The 12,274-nt window shown below is 40.9% G+C and overlaps 1 protein-coding gene across 1 annotated transcript in view; it reads right to left on the reverse strand.

Moving 5' to 3' along the window:
- Positions 1–12,274, reverse strand: part of LOC139654700 (matrix metalloproteinase-17-like) — a gene marked incomplete at its 3' end in the record, with an annotated part of 83,337 nt that overhangs the window by 28,738 nt on the left and 42,325 nt on the right. Inside the window, exons 2-3 of the mRNA XM_071531842.1 lie at positions 3,168–3,300; positions 1,867–2,002 (exon numbers count right to left, since the gene is read on the reverse strand). Coding sequence (XP_071387943.1) covers positions 1,867–2,002; positions 3,168–3,300 — 269 coding nt within the window. The remainder of the gene's footprint in view (positions 1–1,866; positions 2,003–3,167; positions 3,301–12,274) is intronic.

Below are 12,274 nucleotides of genomic sequence, written 5' to 3' on the forward strand. Positions count from 1 at the left end.
CCGGAGCAGCCAAAGTGAGGCCGCAGCCCCTCGCGGAACTGCCGCCTGCCGCCACTGTTGGCTTCAAAATTCAGCAGTGGTTTTGGCTGCTTGATCTAATCTCCACCCACACCGACTCTCCACCCACATGCCATGTGAGCACTACAGATGCCCCTTTTGTCATTTGAGCCCCTGAAGTAAAAAAAAATCGCCAATCAGACGATCATCTTGTTGAATACAAAGGATTGTGGGAGTTGAACAAAAAATCCAGTAAGGTTGTGTGAAAATTAGGCTATTGTTATGTCTTGCTAAAATCTGCTTTTGTGTGTCTTGCTCTTCCTGATGTTTGTCCTATATCATTCTGTTCTGAACTTGAAAATTCATAACTAGCGTCTGATGACTGACTGACTGACTGACTGAATGTCCACATCTTGCACCGTGGGAAAAAGCACAGACCCTCCACAAACACCTCTCACCAGCAGGGAGAGAGAGAGAGAGAGAGAGAGAGAGAGAGAGAGAGAGAGAGAGAGAGAGAGAGAGAGAGAGAGAGAGAGAGAGAGAGAGAGAGAGATAATCAACCAGGTGGGAGAGGATGCGTACATGTGTGTGAGTGTGTTTATGTTTGTCTGTTTGTGTGTTATTGTTTGTGTATGTCTGTTTCTATGCAAGCAGAGTATGATAAAAAGGGCTGGACTGAACACTTGGGTACGCGCGCGCGCACACACACACACACACACACGCACACACACAAACACACGCACTGGCCCACACAGCAGCTTACAGCAGCTCATTGTTTAATCACCCCTCATAGCATATGTAAATCAGCACAGAGACCAACCATATGTTTTGCTCCCTCCTCCTCTCCTCTCTCACCCTATGCTGGGCTTTACCTCTATCTGTGACAGATGGTCGAGCTGCAGTTAACATAACCAGATTGTTTTGTCATGGATAAACTGCACAATGACTGTTTGCCGGGGCCTTTGCTCTTTAAGAATCATACATATGTCTTTGGTCTCTGGCCCATTAATTACATTATAATTACATATACTTAGACCACTTAGACTAATTAATGTTGACAAAGACATTTCTATGACCTTTGTATACCTTACTGTAATACTGATTGCATTTCCACAAGCATTTCAGAGCACTTCAGACACCGTTTTCTACGCTTTGTAATCAGTAATTTGTTTGCATATCCTCTGAAAGAAGGGACAAGCAAACCTTCTGTTTACCTAAAGGTCTCTCTAACCAGCAGGCCACTCTTACAAAATGCATTTCCTCTGAGTCAGAATTGATCCAGAAAACAAAAAGATTTCTGCCTTGAGGAACAGTCCTTCAATCTAGCAGCTATAAAAGGAAACGCAGAGGGAGAAAAAAGAGTGTGTGGTGGTTTATGATGGGCTGACTGCACTTTGTTGCACTGATGTGACTGGACTGAGATCAACTAAGCTGTGTTCAACCTGAACAGAATTTCATCAGGCTGATTTGAAACAGAATGAACTACACTGAAACAGCAAACTGTATACTGAACAGAACTTAAATGAACTGTATTGCATTGCAATGTGCACTTACAGTGTAATTATTTTACTGTATATTGTATTTTACCTTACTGTTCCCTCCAGCGTAAGTGTATAGTATTACAAAACAGTACAGTACTGTACATATTATCATATTCATTATTCTATTTGTTCTGAGCTGTCAGCTCGCCTCCTGTATAGTATTATACCATTGTGCAATCAATGTACTGTCTACTTTACATTGTCTTTTCCTGTCCCCTACCTCCAGGACAGCTATGTAGTATTATACTGTAGTGTAATCTTGTCCTGTCCCTACCTCCAGGACAGCTGTGTAGTATTATACTGTAGTGTAATCTTGTCCTGTTCCTACCTCCAGGACAGGTGCCTCTTGTTCCATTTGTTCTGGGGGTTCAGGCTTCGTCTCCTGCGGCCCATCGTCCCTTCTGCCTCGGACACATCAGGCAGCGAACACCTGGGAGTCTTCATGAGGCCCAGAGTGGCTTGGTCTGGATAGAATAGAATAGAATAGAATGGAATAGGATAGGATAGGATAGGAAAGGATAGGAAAGGATGGGATGGGATGGGATGGGATGGGATGGGATAGAATAGAATAGAATACTACTTTTAACAATCAAGTGTAGTCTGTAGTAATTGCAGTAAAACTAACAGCCAATTACCAATTAACATAACATTACTATGGCATAGCCTGTGAAGGCAGACAGATGGCAACTATTAAAATTAGTTAACACATCAATACAGATTATGTCTAACAGGTGTAAATAGATGGATAAAGTCTGTACACCCATTCCACCACCGTAGTTCAACATCTGTGTGAGAATGCCAGCTTCAAAAGGAGTAAAAGTGCACACTTACACACAAGCACACTCACGCGCTCGTGTGTGTACACATGTGCACATGCAAACTCATTCACACACTCAAACACACTTTTTTCCTCTCTCTCTTACAATGAAACCACACCTCAAATTTTGCGTAAGTTGAACATTTTTGTTCCATTGGAGTTTCTCCAGGGATGCTGCACTAGTTTTGTCATTAGTGCGCGTTAAAATCAGTCAGAATCACAGTGATGGGTAAGCAAATGCATTATAATATATCATATCATATCATTTACATTTTAATACAATTACTAGCTCAAAATTGTTCTTCTTTTCTACATTCTAGGTAGTGTTAATTAGCGTAAAGATACTATGTATTTTCTATTATCTATCTATTATGTATTATCTATTTTATTTTATAGAAATGTATAAAAAATGTTGATGTTGCACACAAATTATAAAACAAGCATTTCTCCTTTTCATCCATTTTTATTTCATTGTAATTGACATCTGTGCCTAAGGTATGCTTCAGCAACGCGCCATGGCCCCCAAAAAACAATTGAGCTGAAGCGTATCGTGAAGGTGCAGCACCGCCTCTGGGACACTTTGCCTCGCATCACGCGGGGCCAATGTGGCTTTTTAAATTAGTTAAAAGGGCAGCAACTCAGCACCAGCTGACACTCACTTCCATGATGGAGGTTAGTCACTCAATCAGTCACTACACACACACACACACACACACACACACGCACACACAGCCATAGTACCTACATCCACCCAAAGTGCCAACCCTCCCACGTGACCCCGCCCCTCCCTCGAAACACACACACCCACATACCCAAGACGCCGGTCTCCTGCAGCCCTCCAAACTTCTGCATGGCTTTGATGGCCTTGGTCAGCGCCTCCTTGGTCTGAAGCTGACCAGTCACCGGGTCGGGGGGCGGGAGGTAGCCGAACTTACTCAGCCAATCCTGGAGGGGAAACAGTTGACACAGTGTTGAAGAGCCGCTCGAAACATTTCAAGAGCTCCAAGTATTCCAAGACTCCGAGAACGTCCACAACACCTGTTCATCTGTAGTGTCTCTGTATACTGTGTGGACCGTGGTTCTATGTTCTGGAAGGGCTTTGGCATGGCGACAACTGTGTGAGTGTGTGTACGTTTGTGTGTGTGTTATGCACATTCCTGAAAAAAGTTTGAAAGTGTTCATGTATGAGTTTGTGTGTGTATCATCTAAATTAAGTCTTCATTTCCTTAACACTTGAAATTGGATTGTCAATCATCTTTGGCCCCAATTAAAGCCAAATTCACCCCTTTCCTTGTTATAATTAATTCATTCTCCCTCTCCCTCTCTCTCCCTCTCTGTCTCTCTCCCTCTCTCTCTTGCTGTTTATCTTTTGGTTCTTGTTTTTTCTCTCTCTCTCTCGCCTCTCCATCTGTATCAGCTGTACAATCTGTACAATCCATCTAGATATCAGCTGTACCTCCCCTCCTCCATGATCAGATAGCCAGTCAGACATGGTTGATTTTAAATGGGTTTTTGATCAGCTCTCATCAGAGGTGAGTGACACAGATCGATAGCAAGGCATCCCTCCTCTATCGACGACTGGGGAAATTCCATTAACTAAATGACTTAGCTCTTACAAAGCTCTCTGTTGACTGATATTTGCCTCTCCATCCTTGGCATTGCTAGCCCAATGTGGGAAAAGTTTACAGGGGAATTGAATTGACCCTAAGTACCATCGAGGAGGATGAGCAACGACATCAATTTCCTGAAGGAGTTTCAAAATGTAGCATCAGGGGTTTGGTGGCAAAGCTCAAAGTGTGTGTAAAGATAGTACTGTAGAGAAGTTAAATTGGCTCTAAGTCACAACAAGGAACATGAGGAATGACATCAATTTCCCAAAAGAGTTTAACAAATCAAAATGTTACTTTATCTCAGTGGTTCCCAACGCAGGCCCTCAGGACCCCAAGTACTGCTGGTTTTTAATCTAGCCATCTAATAAGGAATGATTTAGACCTGGGATAACAGGTCAATGCAGTTAACTACCTGGTAGGATAGAAAATCAGCTGTACTCGGGGTCCCGAGGACCAGAGTTCAGACCCGCTGCTTTATCTGGTATCGTTAATAACTCCTCCCATGAAACTCCCCAATTCCCAATCAAAATTGCAAAATTAATCAGACCAAAACAAATTAATTAAAGTCTGTATATGTATTTGCACATTTGTACAGTGTGTGTGAATTGTGTGAGTCTGTGTGCATGCACTCACACATAGGCAAGGTGAGGGTGTCAGACTCAGATCACAGTGTGAGACAGAGAAGTGTGAAGTTCTTGTTCTCCATAAGCAGGGAGTGTCAGTGCTGGATTACATTACATCTGCACTGTCTCTACAGAATCATGACTCTCTGTGTTTACTTTCAGCACCTTATCTTTTAATGGCCTGGTAAATGTCCTGGAGACCGGCCAATGTTCATTTACAAATAAAACGATTCTGATGTAACTGCCCCTTGCGCTATTAAACAAGGCTCAGTGCCTATGTTGAAGACTGGCTTGGATAAGAGGAGAGGAGGGTAGATGAGAGCTGGTGCATGATGGGGATTATTAAGTGGGCATCTCCCACCACAGACGTTGAAATAAGCCCACAACACCTCCAGAGGGCTCAGCAGTGTTTTTCTTATACTATTCTCACACATCTGATGATTACAAAAGAGAAAGAACAATCAAAAAGGAATTAAAATAAAACAGAAAGAACTGATGATAAAGCTGAGTTCAGACCAGGATGTCAATGGAAGTGATAGTTGTAAGAAAAAATGTGAAAAAGAAAAATTGGAAAGATTAAAAGAAAGGCATTAAACAGCTGATTCAGAAGTCTGACAACATCATCAATGGTTCAGTGTGATGCTGCTGACAGAGGGGAGAGTGCGGTCCGGGCCAAAAGCACTGGTATTCTGGGATACGTTAGGTTATGCTGAGCCGGGGCTTCCAGAGGCACCTTGAGATTCAGCAGCCACCAAATAAACCCAGTCCACTTTCCAATGACTTATGGGCACATCGGTGCTGTATATTGAACTTTTTGGCTGGATTTACAGAAAAATAATAATATAATACTTTATTGATCCCCCCAAAAGCAAACTTTTCTTTCCACAGGGAAGTCAAGGCTGCAGAACAGCAGGTGCTGGTAAAGATTCAGCGTCTTGCTCAAGGACACTTCACCAGGACAAGTGAGAAATCAACGTGGGGGCTAGAACCCAGGACCATCTCACCATGCCCCCCTGCTACTGCAAAATATACCTGATTCTTCACTGTATGCAGTCCACATCATATGGGTTTTGATTTTAAACTAACTACACAAGGAGTACAAAGCTACGGTATGCATATATAGAATACTGATTAGGTGCTAATCTAAAAAAAAAAAACTACTGCAATTTCTAAATTGCAGAGGCTGCAATTAATTGCTTAAGAGAGAGAGGCGTCCAAAATGGATTTCTAAATAAGGTGTTTTAGAGCTCCAGGTAATCTTTGGTCCATGAATCAAGTACAACATTTGTGAAAACCTTTCATCATACTCAAAAATACTCATTAAATCCTGCACAAAATAACTGTTTTTTAAACGATTTCAAAGTTTTAAAAAATGTATGACGAAAAACTTGTGATGATATGAATCGCAGTTTAAACCGCAGTTGTAATATTCTGTCAAATAATTGCAATTAGATTTTTTTTCAGTATCTTTCAGCCCTTGGTGCTTCATACAAATGCAAGACAATAAAATAAAAAAATGTACCAGCACTCTACACTTGCATCCCTTAGGATTACAGCCCACAACATTTTGACCACAACTGAGCTGATTCACACAGACCAGCTGAGGTTGAAACCACTAAGGGAGTATCAATCCACAGTGATATCTTTTTCTAATTTAAACCAACTAAAGATGACTGTTGGTTTATCGCAGAAAAACAATCCAATCTGGGTCAGAGAAAAAGTCTTATTTTCTGCATCTAGCCTTTGTGTAAGACATATGCAAGGCTACTAAGTGACAGTTTGATATAGCTGTCATCAGTCTGGAAGAAAGAAAAAGCTTACTCACGCTTAAATGTAATCATCACATTTTCACATTTCAAGTGTTAAGCATACTGCTGAAGGAGCTTTGGACCAAAAGTTTAGCAATAAACTTCTTGGCTCTAAGTGTGGAGAGATTTTATCTTTTTTCTGTATTGTATACAGCACCTGAGCAAAGTCTGTCCAAGTGAGCAGCAGTCATCTTATTGAGTAGTTGCAGCACTTTCTAAATGCATACCGCATACCTGTGCCTCAGACATACGTACATCAATGACACATAATCATCATTGATGTTGAAAAAAACCTAACTATGGTACATTATATCTAAACTTTATGTATAAATAGATGTCATTTAAATGGCTGTATTTGGTCACACTGGATTTCTAACAGAAAGAAGAGATAGGCAAAAAAAAAGGAAAATTCTAAAATCTGCTTAGGGGCAGAGAGAGGCTAAAGAAAGAAAAATGACAAATTTAAAAGAGATAGAGCGAAAGAAAGGAAAAATTGTATATGATGAAAAGACAGACGATGCCTGTACAGTAAGTTCATCCTCTCTAAATCTGTGATTAACTGCAGTGTGAGGGGGCTGACGCAGATGGCTGAGACTCCAGTCTTCTTTAATCATTCATTATTAACACACCGACTGCACAAAATGATGTGCAACACTCTAGTATTCCCACATTCTTGTGCCCCAAATGATAAGCTGTATTCAGATTTTGCCTTTGATGCTACAGTAGTGAGATGTTTGTCTCAACAATCAAATCTCCTTTTGTAGAAAGGCCAAGTGTTTCAATTACTGAGTTGTGTTCTGCGTAAGAGTGTTGATTCTTCTACTTTCTTGTCCCAGAGCTGTTTAGCAGAACCAACAAACAACAGGAGCAAAACAGGCAAAGGTCTAGGGAAGTCAAACGCTGCTCCAAGCAATACAAATAAATGTAAATTTTTGTAAGATTTATTCAGGCAGCGATTAGAGAAAGAAGGAAAACAGACAAATGATACTCAAGATAAATGCCAAAGGACAGTTAAAGTAATCTTAATAAAAACTATCCCTCCATCTGTCAGGTAACAGCACCTGTGAATTTAAAACATAACTCTTAACTATTTAAATCTCATGTCGATGTAAAAGAAAATGATCTAAGCTCATGCTTTTCTCATACAGTTTTGATGCTACCTTGGCCATTGTTTTAGCATTTCCTTGTTTACTCTTTCAAGTCATGGAAACACTGAAAATGAATGTATCATCAGGCTGAGTGTCAATGCAAGACGTTACTTAGGAAAAATAGGGTCCAGGTTGAAAATGGCTGAAGTTATGCTTTAAGATCATCTTAAGTAAACCTTCTAAATGCCCTCTTAAATGTAACATTCTCTGAGAGGTACTTTGTCTTGAAGCACACTTCTACAGAGTTTAGTCCGTAGCTCATACAGCATCTTACTGTATTGCCTTTGAGGAAAATAGCTATGAAGGTTAAAGTTGTCAAAGGAGTGTAGGAGCCAAACAGTAGGGAGCAAACTGATGAGGAAAGTAGCATCATTTATAAAAATCTACATGGATTTCATCTTCAATTTGATCTTCACATCGTTTTTCAAATAGTGCGTCCACCTGATTAATAAAAAATGACTTTGACAAAGTAGAGCTGCGCACTCACCTTTCTTCTATAAGTAATGAGTGCCTCAAGAGCTTGAGCACACATTAATTGCTTCTTTGCACTGTAAATGACCAAAAATAATCCAGTCATACCTCAATGTTATCTTACTTTGCAATGGAGTGGGATCCTTGCAAAGAAAGCAGTCTTTTCTATTGTAAAACATCAATACTCCCTCACCTACAAATTCCTTCAGGCTTGTGCACGTCAGTTGACACAGAACTTTTTCATTTCAAGCTCAAGGTTTAGAAATAACTACATAAAAAGCGAGCTCAGATTTAAAGTCAGACCAGTACAATTCGTACACCCAGGTCAGATGTTTGGATATTTTGCACCGCTGGCTGTACAGGGATATAAGCTCACTGAAACTCTATAACCTACCTTTTTACTTGGGAAATTAAGTTTGCCTACGCACATATTTTTTACGCTCAGAAATCTTCATGATCTAGAACGTTTTTCAGAAAATACAGCAACACTTTGACTATTTTGTCACTAACTCTTATTGCCTTATGGTGATTATTCGCTGGAGTTTATCCCCCTTTTGATTTACCATTAAATGTAATGTACAGGTAATGTACAGGGTAAAGGTAAATTAGTTGTACCCCATATCACTGAGTACAGGTAATGAACCAAAAGAAAGGGGTAATCCCTTCTGACTTCAATTCAACTGCTCTAATTAAGTCAGGTGTGCATGTGTAAAGCATCCTCTCATAATGCCAGAACTAGGCCTGCAACATTCTTAAAATTACTTACTTAGTCTAACCAACAGCCAAAAAACCCTTAGTATTCATTTTATGACGATATGAAAAGCAAGCAAATCTTAGCATTTGTGAAGCTGTAACCACCAGATGTTTGGATATTTTACTTGATAAATGACTAAAACGATTATGAAAATTCTAATCGATTAATTTTCTGTCAATCGACTCATCCATTAATCGACTAATCGTTTTAGCACTGGCCATAACTTCTTAAGGATAACTCTGAGAAAGCTGTCATTTTCTGAGAAAGTAATACTTGATGTAGGTCCAAGTTTGTCTGCCTCACTGTCCTCCAGCTGTTTTGTTTGTGCATCTTTCTGTGTGTGTGTGTGTGTGTGTGTGTGTGTGCGCACGCATGTGTGTGTGTATGGACACGGAGCAAGGTCAGTGTTCTGCTCTGTCAAGAATCCCAAACCATGTCATCTATCTAACTGTCAGGATTGCCAACTGATCACAAGGGATACAGTGAAAGTGACTGTGAGCATGTGTGTGTCAGCATGTGTGTGTGGCTAGGACAGAAAACCTCACTGAATACCTAAACGAGGACGGAGAGAAAAAAGAGACAGAGAGAGAGATGGGGGGGGGGGGAGGGGGGGGTAAAAGAGAAAAGGAAAGACAAAGAGAAAGAGAGAGAGCAAGACGGAGAAAGAAACAGAGGGAGAGAGGAAGACAGAGAGACCTCTGAAGAGAATGTTTTTTTTTAAGTTTTAAGATCCACTTATCCTCAAGGGAGCCTTCTGTTGTACAGCCTTGTAAACATCAAACCAAACCACAGGCTGTGATTTCACACACCACAGACACAGAGAGAGAGAGAGAGAGAGAGAGAGAGATAGTGTGTGTGTGCGTAAGTGATGCATGAGCTGCATGAGTAAGATCGACAAAAAAAGACACACACACACACACAAAAAGGCCTCGTTCTAGGTTTCCTATTGACAAACCAAAGCAGACAGATCCACTTGATCCTGCACTTTTCTTTTAGTTCTATAATGTTTCAAACTTCAAACAGACACACACACACAGTCACTTGATTCCCTGATTATCAGCTCTTGTCATGCCCCGCCCTATTCCTCTCTGTCTTATTTCTGTCTGTTTTTTTTCTCATCCTTTTATCTTCCTCCCTCCTCACTCCCTGTTTCACTCCCTTTCCCTGCCAATTCGATTCAAGGTGTCCAATAATTCACCTAGTAGTTATTGATAGATTGATACATTTTCAGATAATCACTCCCAACTCTCTCCATCTTCCCATTCCTACCTCATCCACCTCTCTCTCCCTATTTCATCCTCCTTTCTACCCAGTGTTGGGGTTCAAAAGCATTTTACTGAATCCGAATCCTTTCGAATCCCTCATCGAACCTTTTTACATCATTTGTTGAAATGATGTAAAAGAAAATTTCATAAACACAGCAGTCATTAACTTTTATGTGATGCTGCAATAAGAGCTTTTTCTTCACACTTATGCCCCTCTTGAGGTGGACAGAACTGTGCCACAAATATTGCATTTTGCCATATTCTCATTTAATTTTGTGAAGTGTTCGCACGCTTTTGAACACTTGCGTCAAACCGCCATGTTGACAAACAAACACACTGGGAAATGGGGACCGGGGGCACAAGCATATGACATAATCTGGAGGGACAGGGGATTCGTTCGAATTGGGGATTTACGAACTTGGAACCGGTTCCAAAAAGGAACCGGGCAACGGAACCCAACCCTGCTTCTGCCCCCCCACCTTCCCTCCCTCCCGTATCTCCCTATCTCCCCTCCTGCCTCACTTCCTCACTCTCTGTATCTCTCTCTACCTCTCTCACCTTCCCATACTAACTCAGTGTTTTCTTTTCCACTTCATCTTGACATGAGGTCACCATGATTTGATTAAATCCCATACAGGCTTCATACAGAGGAGCGACAAGGGGTGGAAGAGAAAAGAAAGAGAGAGAGAGAGAGGAGGAAGGGTTGATCGGCAGAGAAAGGAGCAGGGGGCTTGCAAGAGTAGCTGAGATGGGAACATTTCCAGGTCAAAGGGTGAGATGTTGGGCAAAGGGGAGAGTAGAGCTTAAAAAAAGGACAAACAAAGACAGAGGTAGGGTGTCAAATACACATATGGTGTGAGGTAGACAGAAAAAGAGACAGACATAGACAGAGTACGGATGGCTGTGGTGTACAAATAAACACATGTACAGTAAGAACGGCAGACATTAGGGCAGGTATGGCATCAGATAAACATAAAGACAGAGATATAATGTGAGGAATATCTTGTGTATGGAATTCGCTCTTTACGCTCTTTGGAAGTGGGTGTCAATTCACTAGGAAAGAACAAAAAATATAGTCCAAGGCACTCTGTCTTTTTCCATGTTGGTTCAATGTTTTTAATATTCTTAGCCATGTAACGAATAAAGGCTTTTTAACTTTTGGAAAGATACAGAGTGCCTTGGACTACACACACACACACAAATATCACAGGCATGGCCATACAGCATGTAATTGCTTATTTATCATGTGACTTCTGAGCAAATGTGTTTTTCGGAGGGATGGTTGACCAGATATTTCAGTATTAGTCCTGCTGTCTTTTTGGTACAGTGCCATCCCCCACAAAATACACTGCATCACAGAAGTATGCAAGCATGTACATTCACATGCACCAACCCCTGCAGACATGCATATACAGAGGTCCAACACAATATTCTGCAGAAACAGTATCTGCAAACGCCTACTAGCATCAGACCAAGACCTGTAAGATCTGTCCAAACTTCAAAAATGATGCAGAGAATTTACATAGACTTACAAATGGAGACAGATGCATAAGACACATGTTGGCATTTGTTTTAGGTGTGATGCACATGTAGCATTCACGTAGCCTTGGCTGACAGTGTCAATCACACCTGCAGTGCATCTGCGCTGCACTAGATTTATTATGTAGCCTACACATTCATGTGTTTATGCACTGGAGGATATCACCACTTTGATTATCTCCTGAGAAACGTCTCGGCCCGGGAGCCTGGGGTGTCAGTCAGCATTTGGCCTGACAAGTGCAGTTAAAGTCAATTATCTGACAGTCCAAGCATACACAGGATTCATGCAGTTACATACCGCCTTAAAAGCAGGTAAAGCTTAGTTGATTCAAGTCAGATTAATCACACTCACCATTTAGACACAAACAAGCTTTAATTGCAAAGTCCATATACTGTCCTTTAGATACAATCTGTAATAAGTAGTGTATGTCAGTGTCACATGGGTGTTTGAAACAATTCTCAAGTCCTTGATACTGTTCCAAAGCAGTCTGTTCAAATTAAACAAAAAAATCCAGTTTGTTTTCCCAAAGTTCAATCAATCAATCAATCATCAATCAATCAATCAATCATTTTCAAGTGTAAACACCTGCTTTGAAAAATGGCCTAATCCCAGGCTCAATAACAGTATTGACAAATATATTCAAGAATTCTTCACCTAGCCTACATTGCCAAGACCCCAAGTAAAGTTTCTGTGTCCTAAT

This window comes from Centroberyx affinis, unplaced genomic scaffold, assembly GCF_046629955.1.
Source record: "Centroberyx affinis isolate AG114_WGS23_722 - 3 ecotype Tasmania unplaced genomic scaffold, CSIRO-AGI_Caff_v1 ptg002142l_1, whole genome shotgun sequence".
NCBI classification, from domain to species: domain Eukaryota; kingdom Metazoa; phylum Chordata; class Actinopteri; order Beryciformes; family Berycidae; genus Centroberyx; species Centroberyx affinis.